The sequence below is a fragment of the Fringilla coelebs genome, assembly GCF_963513975.1.
Source record: "Fringilla coelebs genome assembly, chromosome: 19".
In the NCBI taxonomy this organism is placed as follows: domain Eukaryota; kingdom Metazoa; phylum Chordata; class Aves; order Passeriformes; family Fringillidae; genus Fringilla; species Fringilla coelebs.
The window spans coordinates 4,245,417-4,269,338 of NC_140045.1; the positions used below are offsets into that span (position 1 = coordinate 4,245,417).

The following is a 23,922-nucleotide window of genomic DNA, read 5'->3' on the forward strand; positions in this document are numbered from 1 at the left end:
ATCCCTGCAAGCTGTTGCTCTTGAGAAGGACTTTGTGACATGCTCAAGCATTTCCAGGAGAGTTTGTGTCACAGCAGGGAACCCTTCAGCACTCTCAGGGCATTTCTTCTTTCCCTTCCCCTTGTACAAAAAGCATCACATGGGTGCGTCAGCAAGGGACCCTTTGCCAGCATCACGTTTGCAGGTGCTGCCATTCACACAAGACATCTCGCAGCTGGTGTGACCAGGGATGCTCAGGGAGTCACAAAGGTCCCAGCCCTGTGCAACACAAGACAAATATCCTCACCCATCCCACATGGGATGACACTCCATGGTAACAGACAACCTGGCATCCAAAAACCCCTGAGACCCTCTCAGAACTACACAGAGCCACACCTTATTTTCATTTACAATTTCTTCTGTAAGACAACTGAAAGCAAGCCCTATGCCCTGATTTGGTAATAAAACATGAGCCATGACTGGATCCAAATATTATTTGCATCTTTGAGAAAGTTACAACAGCAGTGTAACAATAATAATAATAATTTAAAAAGGCAGCGGCCCTCCAAATGCTAATGATGTTGGTGTCATAAATGAAGCATAAAAGCCAGAGCCCACGAGAAGCAGAGCATGAGTCAGAGTAGTCCCTCACTGAAAGCAGTACTCCTGGCTGCTTCATTCATTTAAGGAATCAATTCTTTTGGAATGAGCATCAAGTAGTTTTTAGGACTAAAATGAAAATGAGATACATGTTATTATTTTCAAAAGTTTTTTGTTTTTATTTTCTTCTCCTTGGATTGACAATAAACAATCCTTTCTAGCTGAGGGGAGCCCCAGGCAGGACCAGGTCCCTGCAGCACTGGCTGCTGTACCACTACAGAAGAAAATCTGATGAGTCCCTGCCCCAGGGAGAGCAGCCAGGGGCCCACCACAAGCAGGCACAGCAGACCCAGGGCACAGAAATGCAGTAACTGGAGTTGTTGCAGCCTGGGCAGGGTGTCTCAGTTTTATTTTACTGGCATTGGGTCATTGGCAGAATTGAGTGAGGATGGATATGTGCTGAAGGGGAACACCCTCCACAGAGGTTTTGCATGTTCCCTCTTGGATTGCAAGGGCAGCACAGGGCTGTGCACTACAAGAAGAGTGAATATTGCCTAAGCTCCTTGCTGCCCCTGTCCCACTTCCAGATAAAGCACAATCAGATTCTGATGATCAAAGCACACATCTCTAGGTTACACTGATGTTAACTCAAATTATTTTTGTTGCGCTGTATCTGAAACTTAGAAAATGCAAGAGCAGAACAAAACCAAAGTGAAGGTAGAAAATTATTGCAGTTTCTTGAATTCTTCCAGCTTTAGTCATGGAAGGGGATTGTTAGAAACGGACAAAAGGCTGTTTCCCTTAATTTTTTTAAGTGTGAATTTTGTCTTGACAGTTTCCTTTCAGAAACAAAAATTGAAAACAAATTGTCCCATACACAAAACAAAGGGACAGATCCTCAGCTGGAATGGACTGGTATTACCAAGTGAGTAACACCCACTCACAGGAGAGATCAGAGCCTTTTAACCAGCAGCTGCCGATCCTGCTGTGCCCGGACAAGAGCTTCAGCCTCCGGGTTTAGATGGCAGCAGTGCTGGATCTATGTAGCTTGGAAAAGACGAAGGGCTGCCTTCAGAGCAGCTGAAAGTACACCAAGGCTCTGAAGACTCTGGGACTGTACTCTTCCCAAACCTGGAGCTGACTCGAGGTGCCTGAGCCAGTGGACACGACACCAAGAGAGCAGTCCATACCAGCATGGCCCTGAAATTAATGAGCTGCTTTGGAGAAATGCTGGCAAAACTTCCAGAAACCATTACATGTGGGGTTTGCTTTCTGAAACAAGGGGTGGCTCTGATTTTTCTCTCAAAACCAAGATGAGGCTGATCATCATCTTGAAAATTACAGGAGCAGTCCCCAAGAAAGCATTAACTGCACAGCACAAAAGGAATGCACAGTGAGAACTGTGATCTATCCTGGCCAGTTCTGCCCCCGTCCCTCATCTACAAAAAATTAAAAAGGCACACATTAGGAGAATTCAGGAAGTGTCTCACTTTGCCAAGGAACAGACCATGTCCCCACTGTCATTGTCTCCAGCAGAGCTGCCCAGCTGAGCTCCTGGCTGGGAGTGCCAGTGCCCAGGGGAAGCTGCCTGGCATCTGAAAGGGCATGAACAGTGGAGCACTACTGGAAGAGCACCCATCCTCCAGGGTGCTCATCCCGGGCTGACAAGACGTGGGTTTGACCACATGCATTTGACATCTCCTCTCTTTACAATCCCCACTTTGGAGCATCACTTTTTTTTTCTCCCGCTCCCAACATCAGCAGAGGAGCTGGAAAGCCAAAGTTATTTTTAGGAGATGGTACATATAGGCTCTGGTCATTTTGACTGGGTCCCTTTGAAAATGGCAAGGTTGGATAATCAAACACATTACACAGACTTTCCATAGAGGCTGCTTTGCAAACAAGCCTCCCACCATTCAGATACCCAGGCACCAATATTTCAAAGAGGAGCTTTTGCTGCTGCCCTGGTTTGCCTCAGCATGGTGACCTCACTAGCATTTATACACAGAACCTTGGAGAACAAGCAGATTAAAGCAGCTGACTTTAAGTATATAAAACAAAACAATTAGTCATCCACAAGCTACTAGAGGCTGCCACTTCACACTCAAGGGACGAGAGACCATGGCCTGGCTGAGGCTGGCAAAGAAGATGGCAGTGCTACCTGGTCAAATCACCCACCCAGAGCAGCTCAGGTGTGATGGCTGGTGTGATGGCTGACACACCAAACTGGCTGGCACCAGGACAGGGACAGGAAGGGAGAACAGTGGAGCAGTAGGAGAAAAATGCCAGGGGAGCAGCTGTGGCTGGAAGAGGCTCCACGATTCCTAGCAAATTAACCAGGGCATGGCCAGCCAGTCCAGTCTGGCCACTGCTGTCTTGTTAAAGTCTCCAAAAGAAGGGGGTAAAGGGGGCAGTTCAGAACAGCCTCTTGATAATGGTCCATTGCTTGTGCTGAGTTTCAATGTCCAGGACTGGCTGGAGGAGTCCCAGGTCACAGTTCTGCCCAGGACCACACTCAGTACCATAGGCTGGTGGGTTCAGTAGTGCAGCTGTAAGCCAAGGCTCTGGCCCCAGCAGTGCTGGAGCAGCTGGAGAGGGCTGTGGGGACATGGATAATGACCAGCAGTGCCCATATGCCTGCTGGCTCCAGAAGAGTATGTTCCCACAGAGCCCTGCCCAGACTGATCAATGACAAGAAAAGCAGCCACGCTGCTGGCCTCGACCTGCCAGTGCTGGCCCCTAGTACTCAACCCACCTAAACTCTGACCAGTGAGTTAAGAGAGAAGCTGCCAGCAAGAGGCTGCCCTGCCTGGGCTCTGCTGGTCTGCCCAGCACTGAGGGAAGCAAAGAGTTATAGGAGAGCAGCAGGGAATTACCAAGCAAAAGGGTTTTTAAAATCATTTCACTTTAAACAAAACTGAGGCATTACCATAAAGTAAATGGCCACACCTTGCTACTTATTCGGCTCTGCTGACAAGACCAGCTTTTCCGTAGCTATTCAAATCTAACAAGTTCTGAGCGCCTAACTCACTCTTTTAAGCTCATTTTCAAACTCCAGCCAAAAATCACTTTCTGATTCACCACTTTCTCAGGCACAGTATTATTCTGAGAACGCCTGCAGGCAGGTACTGTGCTGTACAAAGTACATAAGCACAAGTTTAATTACTCTGTGGACAAGGGATGTGATTAATTGTATGCTTTAAGTTAAGCATGTGCTTAAGCATGCTACTGACCTGGAGCTTTAAGTAGATCTTTTAGGTGTTCTGGTGCTCTCCATTTACCAGTTCTTTGAGGTCAAATAAGTGGAAAGAATGTAAGAATACTCCTGTGCTCATACGCTCCAAAGAATTCACACAAAGTCCAGTTTCTGACTTTTTAAAAAATTACAAATTTGGACTTATTCTCCGCATTTTTGCAACAATACCAACTATGAGCATTACAATACTACATATATGGTCAGAATTATTAGCATTAAAACATGAGAAAATTATTGTCATTTTCAAGCTTTTAAAAAGGATTTGGTGTAGTTTTTTACTTTGCCTGGATACTCCTTCAGGTAAGAACTTAGATTCATTTCATCTGTACACTTCGTGGATTAGTTCCCTTATGTCTGGGTAGTGTACAAAGCCCTAAAAAAAATATGGAGCATATAATTGAAACTGTTGCCCCTGCTAGCAGTGGACTCATCGCACGGAAGAAGTCAAGCATAAAATGTGCATCAGCTATGGGTGGTCACGTAGATCCACATTTCATTAGCCACAGCTTACATGATCCTGGGAATTTTTTTCATTGCGCTTTTCCACCTCTCCAGCAAAGGCTTATTCCTAGTTCAAAATAATATAGGAAGGTCAAATTGTGTTCATTCCCTGGGGAGGAGCAAGTAGAGAAGACTGGGACCTGAAAGCTCCACTTTTTTTTCTAAAGACAGAACTGCCCTTTTTGTAGCGCTCAGGGAGCCTCGATGGACTGAACAGAGCCACTCCTCGAGGCAGGCGTGTGACCCCTGCGCATCCCAAGGGCAGGGAACACCCACACCCAGCTACACCCACCAGCAGTGACATTTCACAGGGACAAGCCAAGAGACTTCCACTGGAGCAAAGCATGTGCAAATCAATTTTCAACAAGCGAGGGGGAGCACAGAGGGTTTGGTTACAAGCGAGGAGGCACGTGCCTCTGAAGGGAGCCTTCTTTGAGGAAGTAAACAGATACAATAATTGATAAGTGTTTTGGCTTCGCCTCATCACTAATCCCATCACATGCTGTTCCTTGCCAGCACATTCATGAAAAGTGTCTATTTTGGATACTGGGGCACAACAGAGAAGAGAAAAAAACCCACAGCTCCCAGACAGCTGGCCAAGCCCAGGTGCACTCACTCCTCTTGAAGCACTAATACATTGACCTCGAGCTTTTAAACTATATTGCTCTCTGCTTAGGATGTTGGTTTTTGTTGTTAGCTTAAGCTTTTTTTTTTTTTTTGTACTAAATGCAGTAAAATCTTGCACAGAAAATGAAGTTTACATTACTAGGGATCACAGACTTAGTGCTGCGTGTGTGGGAAAATTAACATGACTTTTCCCTCTCATTTCAGCATTACTTCTTATGGGTAACTCTGAAATGTTTTTTTTCAAAGGGAGCAGATCGCCAGGTACAGTGGCACCAGTTACTGTGGTTACACTGGTTACTGTGGAGAATGCCCACTGCTTTTGGGGTCCAACTCTATATATACAGAAGCTCCTTACAGCAGCAAGTCACAGGACAACCCCCCTCATTTGCTGAATGACATTAATTAAACTAGGCAGGATTTGGCAACATAAAGCTGAGCTAGGTATCCTTAAAATTGCTATTAGTTCAGAGGCATTAAGAACAGGTCAAAGAAACCCAATTCACTTGCCATGGAGATTGAAAGAAAGTCACAGCAACATTCAGAACACCTGGGTGCTGGAGGCACACCCTGGTGCTGGTGCCTGTGGGTGTTCAGTGCCCAACCACCAGTCCCCTGTTACAGGAGAAGCTTCTCATCTACAAGTTTTAGATCTCTCATACTAAATCCATCAAGCAAATCTAAGAGTTAACTGAAATATGTAGTTAAAATCTTTCCATTTGTATCAGTGGCTGGGGAGCCTTCACATCTGTGACTCAAAACTGACTGTACAAACTTCCTGATTCGTGGGGTAAGAGCTCTCTCCCAGCCTCAAGTATTAACTCAGTGAGACACCCTGACCCTGAAGCCATCTCCCCCCTTTCCTCTGCCTTGAGGGGTAGCCCAGACCCAGGACCCACTGTTTAGACTGATGAAGTTAACTGAACTCCATATTGGGTGAATGAGGAATCATTTTCCCACATACCTCTAATGAAATACTTCAGTAAGAATGAGATGTTACCAGTTAATGCTCTGTGAGTGTCCAGGTTCATGACTGCCCTTCAGTACTGCAGAGGGCACAAGAAATGCTTGGCAAAAGGGGAAATTCTATCCCTTTAAAAATACTTTTAAAGAACAAGAGGCTTCTGGCTGTCAGGTAATAGCTCAGCAGTGCTGCTTACATTCAAAGCTGTGCCTGGAATAGTGAAGTAATAGCAAATTTCATTAAAAGTAAAATCTTTGGTTGCTGTGGAAATCATTCAGGTGGGAGACTATTTCTGGAGGCTGTATTGGGATGTACTACATTTCTTTCACTAAAGTGTTTCCTTCCGGGTGTGAATTCACTGAAGCGGGACAGGAGACAGGAGACAGGAATCGGCCCAGTGACTGATTCCATTCACCTTCTGTGCACTGCACAGGCCACAGGCAGGAGAGGCACAGGTAACACAAGATCCTGACCACAACTTTTAAAGAAATTTGCAGCCCACCAGGTCAGAGCTTCATCGATTATAATCGCATCCCCACCACCCTACAGCACAGCTCATACTGTGCTTTGCAACAACCTCTTTAGATGTATTTTTAAGCACTGAAACCCTGATTGCTGCCTGCAAACAACTGACTGTAATTTGGCATTGATGTAATACTGATAGCTGACCAGCTGTAAAATAGTTCTGTTTGGAAAACACACTTCAAAATTATAGAAGGTTTGAGAGTATCAGAACTTCCCAACAGTTCTGAGCATAGTGCTATAAAATGATAGTGTGCTCGTGACTGTTTGTCTGAAAACATTACCCGTCACCAAAATTAGAGCACGGGATAAATCCTGGGCTGGTGCAGATCAGGAGATCTCTGCTGGCTTACAGGAGATGTTTTATTTAGCACTGGGCACACCTGCTGTTTCTTTGGAGAGCTGTAAATTCATTCCGTGATGTAGCCACATCTACAAGCCAAATTTATGTATTTTAAGACAAATCTACTATCAAATGTTTTGAAATTATATTGCAGTTTGTGTTCTTTTTGAAGGCAATAATACCATAAAAGTAAAAAGACATCCAAAACTTTATGTAACTAGTATTACATAACACCTTAAACTGGCTCATAAGCATTTTTCTTACTCTGGATTTATTGCATTTTTATTTGGGGCATGTGAAACAACTCGCTATACAAGTGCAGTTAAGTGGGGATGGGCTGTGGGGGGGAAAGTTCACTCTGATAGAAATTCTAAAGTGAGAAACTTATTGCTGTGTTTGCAAAGAGAACACTGTCAGAAGAAAAAATGTTTCATTGTTTCTCACTGCCCTTGATGGCCATTGATAGAAAAATTAAATGAAGCCCTGGAAGGGGGCTAGAGTAGCATTAGTTTTAAAGGCTGCCTGCACACAGCCCCTCCGACTGCACGGAGCATTAATGCCATAAATACGTGTGAATGTTCTCATTCAGGCTGTAATTTATTCCCCAAGGAGATGCAAAACTAGCTCAAATATGCTGCAAGAAAACCAAACTCTTCCAATGAAGCGAGTGCAGTATGTGAATCCTGGAGCTAAATTTAGGCTGGGACTTGGAGTAAAGTAATTCTAATCTCAAAGCAGCACTTTGAGTTGCAGTAACAAACACTGTGCAAAGATTCGGGGAAGTTCTGCTCCTTTGTTACAATCTATTGTGCATGACATTTTGGGAGCTCTTTACTGACTCAGATTTAAGAAATTCAGCTTAAGTTACTCAGTTGAATTTTATTGTTCAGTGAAATTGTTTAAAATCCTTCACTTAGGTTGTTTCTAAAATGTGGATTCAGGCTGGTTTTGGGGTGTGTATAACAGTACACATTCTTAATGTACTGAAAGCTTGATGTAAACCATTAACTGCAGCGCTGAATAATCCACAAGATGGAAAAAATGGGGATACTGTAAATATCTGATTAGGGTTTGTTTTCCAAATGACTTTTTTTTTTGGTGTTATGGTCCAAGGTAAATTAAAATGGGTGAGCTCACTTGTGATTAAGCACCTTTCTGTTTCTTGTTCTGTACAACTGTTATTTGCATGGAAATGTTTTTCTTCTCCAGAAATATTTCCTTCCAAACTAACAGATGTAGTCACAATCATACAAAATATCTCTGCAGTCAAAGCAGATTTTTTAATAAAAAGTACTTTAATATGCAACTGAAACTTCAAGTATTTTATAGTATCCTTCAAGAGTAAAATATACCCATAATGCAGGAATTGAGGAAATCTTTATCTTTCTTTAAAAAATCAAAATGGCATTTACAGTTTTAAATCAAGCATATTTTAACTGCACTACATTCAAATTCTTTACGAAACAATCTCTCATTTCATACAAGATTTTTCATGCATATTCTGGCTCCAAAGCTCCAAATCAGTTTGCCACAACTTGTTTCACTGGAATTCATCAAAAGACTAAAAAGCCAAGTGCCAAAGAGCTGAGTTCTGGCTGCAGCAGAAACTGCCCAACCAATCCCCACAGCCTGGAAAGCCCCAGTTCTCAGAATTAGCTGATGCTTTAAACAAGAGATCATAATCAAAATCATGATTCCTGACAAAGGCTTAATATTTCACTCTATAAATTCTTAATTCATTTTCCAGCCATTTGTAGGTTACTGCTGGCTCCACCCTCTCAAATATCAGCAATTGCTGCTGCTCTTAAAGAAAATTCCACTTTGGGGAAATGTGATATTATTCCAGATGTTTCAGTCCACGGCAGTTCTGCCTAACCCAACCTGATCGTTGCTCTGTAATGCAGCTGAGCCTTGAACAGCTTCTGGAATTTATTCTTTAAACTACTGCACTTGCATATTTGAATTTAACCCTACCAACAGTCATATACTCAAAAGTCCTGTTCTTTGTAACAACAGAGCCACCCCTAAAGAGTTTTTTTTCCAAAAACATAAAACCGTGACTAATTTTAGCAGGCCTTTGGGCCACTGTAAATTAGTTCCTACAGCCTGCTGATTGAATTAAAGTGTTTTAAATTGAGTTCCTCACCATACTTCAAAAGTTATCATGCAGAGAGATTTTGTTGAATCAAATCTGCTTTCAAATTTTATAGTTTGAGGAAATTCCATACTTAGAATGGGAAAAGAAAAAAAAAAAGTGACGAGCATTTATAGAGATTCAAACCAGTTGCAAGAACTGGAATGCCACTATTTTCTTTCATTGGATTTCACCAGCAAAAGGATGGGAAAAGATCCTGCCCTGCCTCCAGCCATCCAGGACTGACCCATTCAGCAGACTGGACAGTTCAGGTGATGTTTGCTCCTCAGAATCCCACCTGGAGCAGTGGGCATTACTCCATGGGCTGACATCTGCCCACCACTGGCCAAGTCCTGCACAGTAACTGCCTGAGCAGGACTCCAAGGCCTTGGTCAGGTGAGATGCTTTGCATTTAAAATAATAATAATAGTAACGAATGACAGCTCAATCAGGCATAGGAGTTGTGACTCAACCTAGGAGTCACAACTCCAGCCCTGGACCTATAAATGGTGTCACTAACAAATCTGTATTGGGAAAATACTGAAATCCTGCAAATGTGGGCACAACATCCACCCACGAGGACATCAGGGACACCACGAAGGACTTTCTCCCAAAGGACACAAAGAACAAAGGGCTATTGCCGGCTGCCATAGAAGGGAAAACCCAACAGCCTAAGCCTCATAAACTGACAGGCCACCAAGATCCAAATAAAATTCAGGAAGTTTATTCAAAAATCAAATCTACTGAGCAATGTCTTGGAAATATTTTGATTCTTCAGTGGTAAAGAAATATGCCACGAATCCAAAGCCCATGAGTTGGGAAGGGGAAGCTGTCCCCAGACCAGCATCACCCTGGCTCATTTTCTTCAGTCTGCAGCCACATTATTTCTTTTCCACACTGCTGCTGGCTCACACCAAGGTTCACACAAACGCCCAGGCTGGCAATGGACCTTACAGAGGTATACTGCCTTCAGCAAGGAAAGGTTTCCCTACCTCAGCCATCAGACACTCCCCTCTTTGGCATCTGAGCAGTTGTAACCCTCCTGGCAGTACCATCACATAGACCCTCCTTCTTCTCACTTGCTCCCCCAGAGCAATCAAGCCCAAGAAAAACCCCTCTACCAAGCAAGGATCACACTGGCAAAAGGAGACAGCAAAGTGCTTTGGGAAAGTCATGCAGGTGCCACCAATTTACCTTTGATGGGGGTGTCACTTGGACTGTGGCAAAGAGCCAAAGCCTCAGAGGTGTGTCCCTACCTGTGGACCAGCACCAGCCACCCTGCAGCCTCTTCCAGGCTCTCCTCCCCTCTTCCGCTCCCCTCTGGGACCTGGCCCTTTTTGGGGTCCTCAGGAAGGGAAGTGATGAAATCAGCAGGAGCTGGAAGGATTTTCTCAAGTAGGCCAGCAGTGGGAAGGAGAAGCACATTCCCCTCCCCGTCTGGTTGCCTCTGAGTGCTGAAGAGCTGGCCTGGAGCAGGAGCTGGCATGGAGCACAGCCCGAGCTCGGCATTTGCCATCTGCAGATGGAGCCAAGAGTGGAGGGAAAAGTGCCTGGCAAGCTGGGCACACGCTCACTGCTCCAGCCCTGTGGGGCTCAGCCCTCTCCACGGGCGCAAGGCTCGAACACAAGCGTGTCCAGCATTCTGTGAAAGGTCTGTACTGAACAGCAGAGCAGATCGCAGGCACGATCTGACTCCAACCTGTCCCTGATTACACGTATCTGAAACCCAGACATCACAGGCTTGTTCTGCTCTGTGCCCTCCTGCAACTTAAAATACAGCCCTGGCTCGAAGGTCTCTATTTGCAAACATAGAGGAACAGTGGGTCTTAAATTGCAGGCAAACATTTGACTTCACTCAGGGCAATTCAAAGAATATCCTGCACGAACCCCACCCTTCTGTCTGACAACTCAAACCTTAATGCCTAGATAGTTTTCTTTCAGGCCTTATCACAGATAAAATATGGCCCTTTTTTTTTTTCTTTTTTTTTTTTTTTCTGAAGGAGTAAAACCTGCCAAATATTTACCAACTCTTTCAGAAGGCTGAAAATGTCACCCCTACAGTGTAATAAACTTCCCCGGAAAGGCCCTGATAAATAGAAAGCCTTGCTGTACTGCCCAGAACTAGTTTAGTGTGGCCTAAGTATTGCCAAGTCTGACTGACAAAGGAAGCATATTTGTACACACAGAAAGATTAGCAAGAGAGGCATAAAGTTTATAAGTGAAAATAAAACAAAGCCCCATTATTAACCAGGGAGGGGGGAATAATTGAATCTGCATCCCAGAGAGCACAGAACATTATGAAAGCCTTGGAGCTAAAACAATAATTTAAGAGCTTGTCCACAACTTGCAGCAGAAGCTTGAACCATCTTCTTTAGCATTTGGAAAGTGCTAAACCATGGTCTACCCCCAACCCAGCCTTCAGAGCAATATTATTTAAAAATAAAATATTTTTACTTGGTAATTTGACCCACAAAAAGTCACTTGGGGCATGAGGGAATGTTCTCTTCCAGCCTGAACATTAATTCAGAGAGAATGTTTAAACTCCACAGTGTAAACCAGATGCTGAGAAGTACATCTGCATTGTACTGTATGTTCTTTAGGGCACAGACAGAAGTTGGAAAGTGCCTGTCAATGCAGTGTGTGTGGCTATGATCTAAATAATCCTAATAATGTAGATGAATGGAGAAAAACCCACATTCCTAGTACCAACCAGTCTGTCAACAGAGTTCTCACAGCTATAGACAACTATATCCACACTAGTTCAAACACATCAATATTGCTTAAAAACTGTGTCCTTTCACCTTGGCAAATGCCATTAAGGAAAAAAAGCCTCTAAAAGTGACTAGGGAGTTGGAAGCTCAAAGGTACACATTTAACAAGCCTTGGTGACCGTAAAATGCTGAGCACTCACTTTCTACAGAAGCCAGGATTCCAGTGAATCTTGACTGGTACACTCAAATAAAAAGGTAGTCACTCAAATTATGCTGTATAGTGCTCCGAAATAGGTTTCAGAGGTACAAAACTTGCCAGAGCTACTTAAAGGCAGGAATAAGCTAATTGTTTCTGGGAAAAAAAAGGAATCCAAATTATGTTAAACCTGACAAAAGCTAAACTCAGCTGTTTACCCAGCTTAACAAAGAACAGCACAGTTGAGAAACTCTGGTATGAAAGGGAAAACTTCACTTTAGCCCACCAGCAAGTCGAGGAGCCCAACTAGCAACACAACCAACCTCCACAAAAATCGCTGCTTGCCAGAGATGCCTAACAAGTTGCACAAGTTGGAAGGAGTGGGCTGAGGAGGCACAGGAATCTGCTCCTCGTCCCCCTTTCACACCATCAGGTTTTAATGTTAATGATACGGCTCCGCGTGCCTGAAGTATTTTTACACTATGCCCGTCTTCTTGTAGCGCCGACTTGTTCCAGGGCGGATGATTAGAATCAGATTTCTGTGATTTCACTGCAGATTCATTTTGTTAAGGGCTACAGATCTGCAGGGGGAACAGGGCTGCAAACAGGCTGTCGGAGCGGGCTCCAAAGGGTTCTCTCCTAAATGGGTAACAGTATCTTTGCATCTACTCCTTACTTTCAGGTAGTTTTCCTTTTTGTGGCCACTGGACTGGGTTCTTTGGAAAAACAAGCATATAGGGAAAAGAAACGTGCAAAAAGTTTTCCTTGAAATTTTGGTTTGAAAGAAAGCTCCCAACCAGAATAGGTTCATGAAGTGAACAGGCCCAAGTAACACCTGACAGCATCCAGTGTCCCCCAAGCCAAAAAAAGCACCTGAGAGAGCACACATAGGAGATAATTCTGATCCACAAGGTCTGTATGTCCTGACCTGTGTCAGGAGCTGTGTCAGAGCAATAGCTATTAATACACGTTAGTGTGCTGCACGCCAGTGTTTGGATATAAAGGGCTGAAGGAGAAAAAAATATGCAGAAGTCTGTAAAAGCATTTCTAAATTTCTCCTAACTGGGAAAGAAATAACACTTATTTTTCATGGGCAATAGCTACAAAAAATTGTGCTGAAAACCGAGCTTGTTCATAAAAATTTCATGGGAACAGAGCATAAAAGTTGTGTGAGTCTGTGTACACACATACAGAATGTAGACTCCTACAATGCTACATCAGAGAGAAAATGAAATTCTAAGTGGCTCAAAAAAACACAGGAAGATTTTAATTTTTCATTTGCTTTTATAGACCTTATCCCTGAAAATACTGTTGCCACTTGGCCTTTTTCTTTACCGGAGGTCAATATCATTGACTTCTTACAAGAGAGAAGTAAAAACATCTCTACATAAATCAAAAAATTATGAGGACCCTCAAAATACTTCTAAGAACTTAAAATGTAATGTAACATAACACAGAAGGGCACAGAAGTTATAAATATGATGCTATACAAGCCAAGAGTAATATACACACCCGGAGTTGTATATACACCGTGCCCAAAGAAGGAGCACAAACCAGTGTCTGCAGACGTGCAGTGTGCCGAATCGAAATCCGACAAATAATAAGGAACTCCGGAATGCTGGGTGGTAAAAACACCTAGGTGAGTAAGAGAATTTCCGGTAGCCCGGCTGCTCCGTATGGATGTGACTAGATTTACTAAAAAAAAAAAAAAAAAAAAAAAGAAAAAAAAAAGAAAAAATAAAGAAAACAGATGTGTTTTTAGAAAGTGAAAGCGGAGGGAAGGATGCACATGGTCCTGCGGGAGCGAAACCGAGCGCTCGCTCCGCCAAGGCAGGGCCGGGCACAGCCGGTCCGGACCGCCGCGAAGCCGCGGGGATGGCCGCCAGCACCGGTAGGACGCGCACGTTTAAGGCCCTTTCCCAGACAGAAGAATACAAAATGCACTTACGGTTCGCGGAGAACCAGCTCCGTCCTCTCGCCGCGGCGAGCTGGGCACTCGCCGGCCCCAGCGCCGCGCAAGCCGCGGTCCCCGAGGGCCGCCCGAGCACCGCCCGCCGTGCCCCCGGACCGGACCCGCTCGGGCCGGGCCCCGCGTCCCGCCCGAGCGGCCCCGGGCAGCGCCAGCGGCGCCGCCGCGCTCCGTCTTCGCCCGCTGCGCGCCCGGCAGGTCCCGGGAGCCGAGAACTGGGACTTTGTAGGCCAGTTGAAGACACGAACCTCTCATCTCGCCCGCAAAGACCCAGCCCTCAGCTCGCCCATCAGGCGCAGGCGACCACTACTCACCACTCCCTTTAACTGAACCCCTTTTTCTCCCCGGTGCTCACCGCCAGCGCAGAGCCCCCGCCCCGAGGCCATCAGGGACCCCGCCGGAGTGGGATCATTCCCCCGGGCCAAGGAAGGCAGCGATCCGCGCCGCCCCCTCCCTGAACTTGAGAGCTGTCCCGGTGCCGACTCCCGGAGCCGGTCCCGCACCTCGGGCCGGGCCCCGACGCCCATCGTGACTCGGCACCGCTGATCCCGCTCCCGCTCCTGCAGGAACTTCGTGCGCGGAGAGGCGGGAGCGAAAACACCAAACGGACAGAAAATCCCGAGCCCCCTCCGTTACCTGCTCTGACTGGGGGAGGGGGGGGCACGGGAAAGGGGCTCGTGGGCCCCCACCGCCGCCTCCCCGCCCAGAGCCGCAGGTCCTCGGGAATCCGCACGGGAAGGGCTCGGGCTGAGCTACAGCCGAGCGGGGAGCGGCGGCGGGCGGGCGCGCTCCCCTCTCCTGCCTCCCGCAGCCGAGGGGCTCGCAGATGGATATTTAAGCCGGTATTGATTACGGTGGGTTTTTTCCTACCCTTCATCTTTGCCCTTGCAAAAGGCAAAAAATAAAAATAAATAAATAAAATGCATTGCCACAAGGGACGTTGCAACATTTCTCTCGGCTTTTCAAACGCGGCGTTTGCCCCAGCGAGATTGAAGTGTCCCGACACAAGAGCACCAGAGAAGTAGGGGAAAGAGGGGAAAAATACCAAAACCACCCAAAAACAGAAGAAAAAAAAAAAAAAGCCAAAATCCAACACCCAAAGCCATCAAACCGGAGAGAGACGAGCTGCTCCGTGCAGCGCTGCGGTCCCGGGCGGCGAGGCTCCCGTCCGGCGCAGACACGCGTCCCTCAAAAGTTCGCTCCACGTGTTGCAGCCGCGTCCCGGGAGGGTCAGCGCGGCCCGGCGCACCGGGGCGGTGCGGGCTCGCTCCGCCGGTCCCGCGCCGTTTAAGGAAGCGGCCAGTCCCCACCCCTGCGCCGGGCAGCTCCCGCCGCAGCCCGGCCCGGCGGCTTCGGCAGCTCTCGCGGGCTGCCCTCCCCACCCGCTGCCCTCCGCGACGCCGCGCCGGCACGGCCGGCTCCGCACGGGGCAGGCGGTGGGTCCGCGGTCCGGAGCGGCCGCCGCGCCCCGCGCAGCCCCGGCCGCTCCCGCCCTTCCCCGCGCTCCTCCCGCCGGGGCAGCCCCGCGGCCCCGCGCACCGAGGGGGCGGCGCGCCCCCTGCCGGCCTCTCCCGGCGCTGCGCGCAGCGGGGCGAGGGTCGAGCCCGGCCCGTGGGGACAGGCCCCTCGGACAGACCTGTGGACAGACCCCTCGGACAGACCCCGCGGAAAGACCTGCGGACAGACCTGCGGACAGACCCCGCGGACAGGCCCCTTGGACAGACCTGCGGACAGACCCCTCGGACAGACCCCGCGGACGAACCCTTCGGACAGACTCTGCGGACAGACCCCTTGGACAGACCTGCGGACAGACTCCTCGGACAGACCTGCGGACAGACCCCGCGGACAGACCTTGTGGACAAACCCTGCGCCCTGGCATCGCCCGGCGGCGACATCCGCTCCACACCCCGCACGGACCGAGGCTGCTCGCAGCCAGCATCACCCTACACTGCTCCCTGCATATCTCCCCGTACATGTCCCTGCACTGCTCTATGGGTATCTCCCCACACGTCTCCCTGCACTGTTCCCTGCATTGCTCCCTATATGTCCAGCCTTCCCCTGCACACCTTGAAATGGGCATGGACACCTTATGTGTATCACAGGTATGTCAGAGGACATCCTCTGCCCTTCTATGTGTGCCAAGTTTCTTCATTTACATCTCCAGTAAAGCTGGGTAAGCACACCTCTATGACCGAGAAAATCTGGGCACAAAGCATAGCTGTACCCTGTATAAATGGTGTAGTTTCTTTACACTATACTCAGTTGTAAATATGTTTTAAGAAAATGCCACAAGGACCTGAAAAGATTTTGCCTTCTTTTGGGTGACTTTTGTGCTCATGCATTATGTAATTGTGTGCTCGTGTGTGATGTAATTGTGCGCTTACGTGTGACGTAATTATGTGCTCATGCATGAGGTAATTGTGTGTTCATGCATTAAATAATTGTGTGCTCATGCATGAGGTAATTGTGTGTTCATGCATGAGGTAATTGTGCGCTCATGCATGAGCTAATTGTGTGTTCATGCATGAGGTAACGGTGTGCTCATGCATGACATTATTGTGCCTTCATGCATGTGGTAATTTTGTGTTCATGCACTATATAATTGTGTGTTCATGCGTGAAAAAATCAAAGCTAACAGCCAGAGGACTCATCTTTTAAATCTTTGGGTCAGCACCCAATGCACCTATTTGTCATGGACACCGCATTTTTTTTCCTGTATCTATACTGGAGACAAGGCAGCCTTGTGTATGCATCGTTATGGATGCGGCAAGTGACTCTACCTGGCCGGTGTGGATAGAATGCCAGAGAGAGAACTTGAACTGATCTGCCACGGAACTGCTCTCGATCAACACTGTGAAGCCATCCTCTACACAGAAGAATGTGTTCTTTGGCTAGAGGCCTGATGAATGTGTAGAGCCAAGGAACATGTTGTTTAAAACTGATAGTAGAATGCAAAGTGAATCATGGGCCATGGGCGAAAAGGTTGGAAGAGGGACAGAGCTCTATGAGCCTTTTGAAAATAAGACATTCTGGCAGAAGTTAGAAAAAGAAAGAATTTCTTGACCATCTGGAAGGGTTCTGCAGAGATGATGCCTAGAGAGTACAGCAGAAATTAAGACTTCCCAAAAAGGTGTAAAAGACACTAACCTTTTCTCTGGTGGAGGGAATAGATGCCGTAGAAATCACTTGGGTTGAACAAGAAAAGGCCACATCAGCTTTTAGGAAATAAGAGACTGCTACTCTTACAGGATGCAAGTTACATCCGCCAACTTCAATCTCATTTTAAAATTTTTTAAAATACTTTCTTTTCTTTGTCTCAATCATGTAGCTACTTGAAACACCACAGAATAATTCTGAGAACAACAAATTCACAGCAAAAAATGTACCTATGTGTATGGAAGGAAGAGCATGAGCCAGGGAATGGAGTTCCTCCCTAATTGAGCTCATGGCACATTGCTTCTCTGATGTCCTGACCAACTGCTTAATTTGCTATTTTCAGTGGCCTCAAAACATGTTGCCTCTTGTCTTGACCTGGCCCCCACTAGTACTGATGTGAAGCACCACTTAATTTTCATGAGAGCAGAGCAAGACTTTCACACAACATTTTTGCCCAGCAGGAGCTCTTTTGCAGGGAGCCTGATCCCATGGGACATGCTCAGCTGCTGGCAGCCCATTCCCACTTCCACTGATGCCCCTGGCAGCCCTGTGGTAGCAACAGCATAAGGCATATTTCAGGCAAGTCTTCACTTGGCAGGAGGTACTTCCATACCTGAGAAGGTCAGGTCTTAGGACTTCATCTCCTCTCACAAATGCCTGCTGGCTGCCCTTCATGGTGTGCAGAATCCATGCACAGGGAATGCATGAGTACACCCCCCGCCTGGATGGGAGCTGGGAAGAGGATTAGGTCTGCATAGAGTTCAGATGTAATCACAACAATATCAAGTTGTAAAGCATCACAATTTACACAATACCAAAATTAAACATAACCAGTTTCTTTCAAGCTGTTTGGCAGGCAAAAAGTTAATATATTAATAACATTTGACCAGCAATAGCTCAGAACAATAACTATGGAACAACAGATTCTGTCATTTCTGAAAATAGCCCTCTTTGGAAAAAAAGAAAACATTTTCACAAGAGCCACAAACCAGATGGAGTAGCTTCTTTAAAGGTGTTCACAAAGTGGAAGCCAGCTGTGACATCTCCAAAGTCAGGAGGGATCTTCTGTGGGTGGGAGAGTGCCCTGCCTACTGCTGAGTGGGACATGGACCCTGTGGATAATGCTTGGTTGAATGAATACATGCATTAATCTGAGTCTGCCTTTCTCAATCCTGCCTGTGCTTATGCAGTACCTTTCTCTGCTAGTAGATCCACTAATTTGTTAACTCTTGTGCGTGGTACTAAGCAGCATGTGAGCAAGAATGGCTTGTAGCCAGCAGCTTGGTAATTCGGCATCTGACCTTGTTGAAAAAGAGAGTGGATTGTCAAAGGCGTTAAACTTGAGCACAGTGTAATGATAGAAACAGTTGAAATCCACTGATGGCACAGAATGAAATTCTGGTCTTCACCCGCAAGTGTGAATCCATGCCAGAGACAAGGGTCAGACCTCTCTCTCTCTCCACTTTTTTTTTTTTTTTTTGCCAGAACAGTAGGAATAGCAAGTTTGTGATTAAAAGTTCAGAAATGTGCAAATACGATGTACTGCAAGGAGCTGGCCTGATCCCATGTACCTGTGCAGGAGCACCAAGCAGCCAGGTTCATTAAGGATGCATAGGAAACTGCAGTCCCTTCTGTGAGATCCTTGCTAGAACCTGGTGGTTCACCTCAGAGCACCCCTGTAACACCAGTGAGCTGCAGCCTCCAGTCACTGCTCAGACATGCTCTGGTCCTCTGCTCACTGGCCAAGGCTCTGCCTGTCCAAAGAACCTCTGGCAAATCATCCATACAAGAGGAATGCCCTACCAAAACTTGGCCTTTCATATTTAAAGCATGTGTGCATATATTGGAGAAAGGAGAAAATCACAGAACTAATGAGCTCTGATTAAGCTCAGAAATAATGGTTTCCTGTTCAAACACAGAGCTCAGTCTCTTCTTAGGACAACTACCTCATCCCCAATTGTGTCTATTAAAGACAATTACTGGGGGAGACAGATATGTGTAACCAGATGTGGAAATAATGGTCAGTGCCATATGCAGTTCAAATTCTTTGGGCCTGAACAAGTTACATAAAAAAAAATTGTGTGTGTGTGTGTTTGTGCACTATGGAGCAGCTGTCAATGGGGAAATCCCCTTAGCCCACTTTAATCCTACGTTCCACAATCCCCAGGGATTAAACAAATGCACTAACATTATTTACTGTAATGCTCCCTCCCTGGGGGGCTTCAGTCCATGAAATCCACTCCAGCATTTGCAAGTTCCAGTTGTGAAATAGGCTATGCACATTCTATATTTGGTAGCTCACAAGTACTCTTTCAGTTGGGCCCAGAGTGATGAAAGGACAGGAGTCAGGAATTCAGCCCAAGCAAGTCTCAAAGGGACCAGGCTCAGGCTTGGAGCTCATTTCTTACTGGGCAGGTCTTGCACAGGCATTGAGGCATTGCAGTGACTGCTGAGAGGGGACAGTGATCACAGGACTCTACAAGATGCTTCCCTAAAATTAAATAAAGGTGCTGCTGCAGTATGAGTCCTATTTATACTCTGGACAAAAGAAATGAGGCTTTAAACCCAGATTCACCAGTAGGGCCTCACACACCTCTCACTTTCCTTTTCCTGTGATGAAATCTGTGCTCAAACTTGGGTACAATCCCTGTGAAATTAGTAACATGGATTCCCCCAATCCAGATGCATAATCCTCACAGTCTCAATAAGGCTGTGACAGTGCAAACTGCACACCACTGAACTCTTGTAACCATCTGGGTTAAATGGATGGCCACAATGCCCAGCAATAACACAGACAAGATTCAGGCTCCCAAGGACCCTCTGACATACTTGCAAGGCCAGCTGATTGCTCCATCTCTTGCTTAAGCTTCCCGTCCAAGTTTATTACAGCTTCTTCAAAGACAGTAAACATTACATTCTATATTAGGCTGTCCTTGCCTTGAATTCATATACAGTTTAAATTCTTTAACTTGGGTGATTGTACCTACTCAGCACTAGTTTGAAGCACTGCTGCCACAAGTGAGCTGGCAAGGCAGAGCCCCAGAGAGCACCCTCTGAGGCAGCCACTGCTCTTAGTGCAGGGGATGGTTTGGCCCCATGTCCTTCAGGCACAGCAAACAGTAAAACCTCAGAGGCAAAGGAGTCTCACAGAATAGCTGAGGTTGAACCTCTGGAGGTCGCCTGATCCCACCCTCTGCTCAAGCAGGGTCACCTAAAGAAGGCTGCCCAGGGCTGTGTCTGGATGGCTTTTGAATTTCTCCACGGATGGAGACTGCACAACCAGTTCCAACATCAGTCCTGCTCACTTGGAAAACTCTTTCCTTATGCTTGAATGAAACCTCCTGTGCTTCAGTGTGCGCCCTTTGTCTCTTGTCCTGTTTGTTGCTGAAGCTTTTGCACTGACCTGATATCTCAGGCTGGCCTCTGAGCCTGGCTTTGTCACTGTAATCACCTGGCCTGTGCAGCTGTACTGTGCAGAGTGCAAAGGCAATTCCTCTCCATGAGATTCAGAGAATCGCTTAGGTGGGAAAAGACCTTTCAGAGTCCAACATTAACCCAGCACTGTTAAGTCCCCCACTAAGCCATGTCCCTAAGCAACACATCTTTTAAATCCCTTCAGGGAGGGTGACTCAACCATTTCCCTGGGCAGCTCTTTCCAAGGCTTGGCACCCTTTCGGTGAAGAAATTTTTCCTACTATCCAATCTAAGCCCTCCCTGGTGCAACTTGAGGCCATTTCCTCTTGTCCTATTGCTATATTAATCCAACACCTGACTCTGCTCCCATGGCACTGCATTTATAAACATATAATTTCATCAGCTCAAATAGATTTTTTTCCAATTTACAGAAAGATCATCACAATAAAAGCTATACTCATGTTACTGTTCTTCATCCTGCAACAGCTTGCTCGTGGCAGTGAACTTCATTCAGTGGTAAAGGCAAGAGTGTACACAGATAAAGAGAATCCTGCACACAAACCTTCCAGGTCTAGGCTCTGATACTCTAATTTTTTATTTTTTTTTCATATAGTTTACAGCCAGGGACATAAGAAAGTACCAGAGAGTGAGTCAGGGAGAAGAGCAGGGCTTCTGTGAGCAGCAGGCCCTGTGCTGCTGAGGTTAAACAGGCTTCGAAGAAGGGATTAGTAATCCCCCATCCATCCATCTTGCTCCTCCTTCCCTGCATAATTGCAGCTCACTTGAGACACTCTGCCTGGAGTGTCAGCTGGCATTTTTTGGGTTCCCCAGAAGCAGTAGCTGCTATTCAGCACCACTTTCTTAATCTAAAATCTGTTTCACAGATTCTCTGGGGAAGCTGAGCGCTGCTCTGCACTACACCAGCATGGCAGTGAGGACTCCCACACCCTCTCATGGGTGCCCTCGGAGCTCATTCACAAAATCCTACACCCGTCATTCCCACTGGTACCCCTGGCTCTCAGAGGAGCAGCAGCATTGCTGTGCTGGGCCCTCCATCCTTCCTGGTCGGAACACCCTGACCTGTCCATTAATATCTAATTACAGATGACAATAGCAACCTTGCGGACCTGTGTAAGAGTTGCTACTCCTGTAGTAAAGCAAAAATACAGCTGGGTTCCTCACAGGGGAACTTCCCAACTGCTCCCCTCACACTTCTGGAGAAGGGGACACCAGTAGCTCTGTCCCTTGAACACAGAATAAGGATTCTCACTCTGTCTTTCCTACAGTGACATAAACAGAGTTTTCAAGGGGAAAAAATAATTCTTATTTCCTATCTCACTGTCATTTTAAAAATTACTGAATTCTGAGTCTTCAATGGATTACTATTCACAAACACGTACCTGCTCCTCTGGCAGAACAAATTGAGTAATTTCTGTTTCTGCTGGAGCTTTCGGCATGCAGACAAAAACATTTTTTATTCATCAGTGGTAAAAGGCTACAGCCATTTGACTTTAAACACAGACATGCTTCTGGGCTCTCTTCCAGGAAGTCTGTGTCACCCAGGCTTTAGATCGATATGTTATGTTTGTCTGCAAAGTCACCCTTTTGATCTGTAATTTTTCATTTTGACACAAAAAATGCCTTTTGGTCAAACTTCAGCAGTCCATTAAATTCCAGGCATAATAGAAATGGGAATCACATTCCTGTAGCCATGCGAAGATTTCCACAGTTTGGGGTTTATTTACTCATGGGTTTATTTACTCTGCCATATATTTGGGACTCAGACAATGCTACAAATACTGTTCTGTGCCTCATGTGAGCTCACTGCTTCCTGCCCACTTTGGGGTGGTCTCACTGGCACTGGCAGCTTTATAAAAACCTTTGTATGTTTAGTTGTCCAACCTGCAGGAAATGTTGTTGAGGTTTTGGACTGAGCACATGGAGCATCCTCCCACCCTGGTTGTGCTGTTCCCCTTGCAAAGAGGGGTCTGAGCTGCTGGGACAGCTCCCCACAATGGGAGGACAACTGTGCCCGGCCCATGGCCCAGCTGGCTCAGCCTGGTCACCCCTGGCACGCCATGCTCTGTTTGCACAACCCAGCACAGGCCTTTCCTTTCCAAGGTCAAGGTTTCAGGGCTTGGGTGGCTGGGTTTTTTTCCTCTCTCTCCTCCCCTGCCCCCCCCCAGTTGTTTTTTTTTTTAAGGTGCCAGCCATCCCATGGAAGGATAACCCAAAAAGCAGAGAGGTGGGAAATCAATCCAACACATTATTAATGGGAGAGGCAGGTCTGCCCAGCTTTTGGGCCAATCCCCCTGCCTGGCTCCACACAGCAACATCCAAGCAGGGCTTTCCAATGATCTCAGTGCTATTTCTGACCCAGACACAGCTCCTGCCGTGTTCCCAACACCCTGCTTTTTGGTTGATAAAGTTTGACCCAAGGGAGGATGCAACAGACACTCAGGAGAGTTGCAAAGTGCTGAAAATGTTCATATAATCCAAACAAACCCCATTATTTTCAGTGCTCATTCACAACTTACCTTTCAAAAGCAAATATTTTCTGTCAGCCTCTTAAAAACACATAACTCAGAAATACTGCTAAATTGAAAGTTTACAAGAAATACTGTTAAAATTGATTATTTTTTACACTTATTTTAAAGCAGTCAGGAAAATGTCTAGATTCTGAATAACTGGTTTGTCAAGCAAGAGAGAACAGGGAATTCTGTATCTAAATATGGCCAAGATTTCTAGCAGTAACACATCTTTTAAGTACATTAATTGCAATATGGTTTTATTAGGTAATTAACAGGGACCTCGTTTTAATCCTCATTTAATAGCACCTCATTTCATAGAGGTGTTATATTCAGAGAAAGGCAGCTCAGTATTTTCTGGAGAAAAAAAAATCAAAGATCTTAAAGCAACTCAAAAGGGCCACCTAAAAAATTTTATGTTTTCAGTCAGGACTTGTGTCCAAAATAAACAATTCCCACCAAAAACCCCAAGTCAAACCCATCTCCAGCACAGCTATGATCAGATCATAAATGCCTTGATTAAAGTTCATTGGCTGGCACTTCAGGACTTTAGCTACTAATTAAAGCCAAAATCAAATTTATTGCCTGAGTGAGTAAGAAGAGGGGGCGGGAATTTGGGAGGTGAGCAAACATGTGACCTGCCCAACACAACCCTGCCCTGGAGACAACAACAAGGGCAGGATGGCCCACACAGAACTGCCTGTCCCTGAACAGAAAGGATCCCATCGTGGTGTTGTTCCAGAAGTGAAGATGCACAACAGCAATCCTGGGCCAAGGCTTTCCCATGGGCCTCTCCCTGGGAATTCAGCAGGAGCCTGTGAAGGACCTTCCTCACAGACACCTGGGAGCTAGAAGGGAATATTTCAGTTCTGCAGAGACTGAAGTTAAGCAACTGGTGAGCTGCCTGGATGTGTTATGGCCACAGAGAACAGCGATGCCAGAGCTTTATTAAAATACCTGGTTCACAGTCCTGGGTTCGTGGCACACGTTTGGGCAGGACCTGACTGCTCGAGTTTACAGGAAGG

General features: G+C 46.3%; 1 protein-coding gene across 1 annotated transcript in view; it reads right to left on the reverse strand.

Moving 5' to 3' along the window:
• Positions 1–14,326, reverse strand: part of LOC311161189 (uncharacterized protein) — a gene marked incomplete at both ends in the record, with an annotated part of 32,616 nt that extends 18,290 nt beyond the window's left edge. The window contains 2 exons of the mRNA XM_084218539.1: positions 13,779–14,014; positions 14,114–14,326. Of these exons, the coding sequence (XP_084074665.1) occupies positions 13,779–14,014; positions 14,114–14,326 (449 nt within the window). The remainder of the gene's footprint in view (positions 1–13,778; positions 14,015–14,113) is intronic.
• Between the last annotated feature and the right edge of the window lie 9,596 nt (positions 14,327–23,922).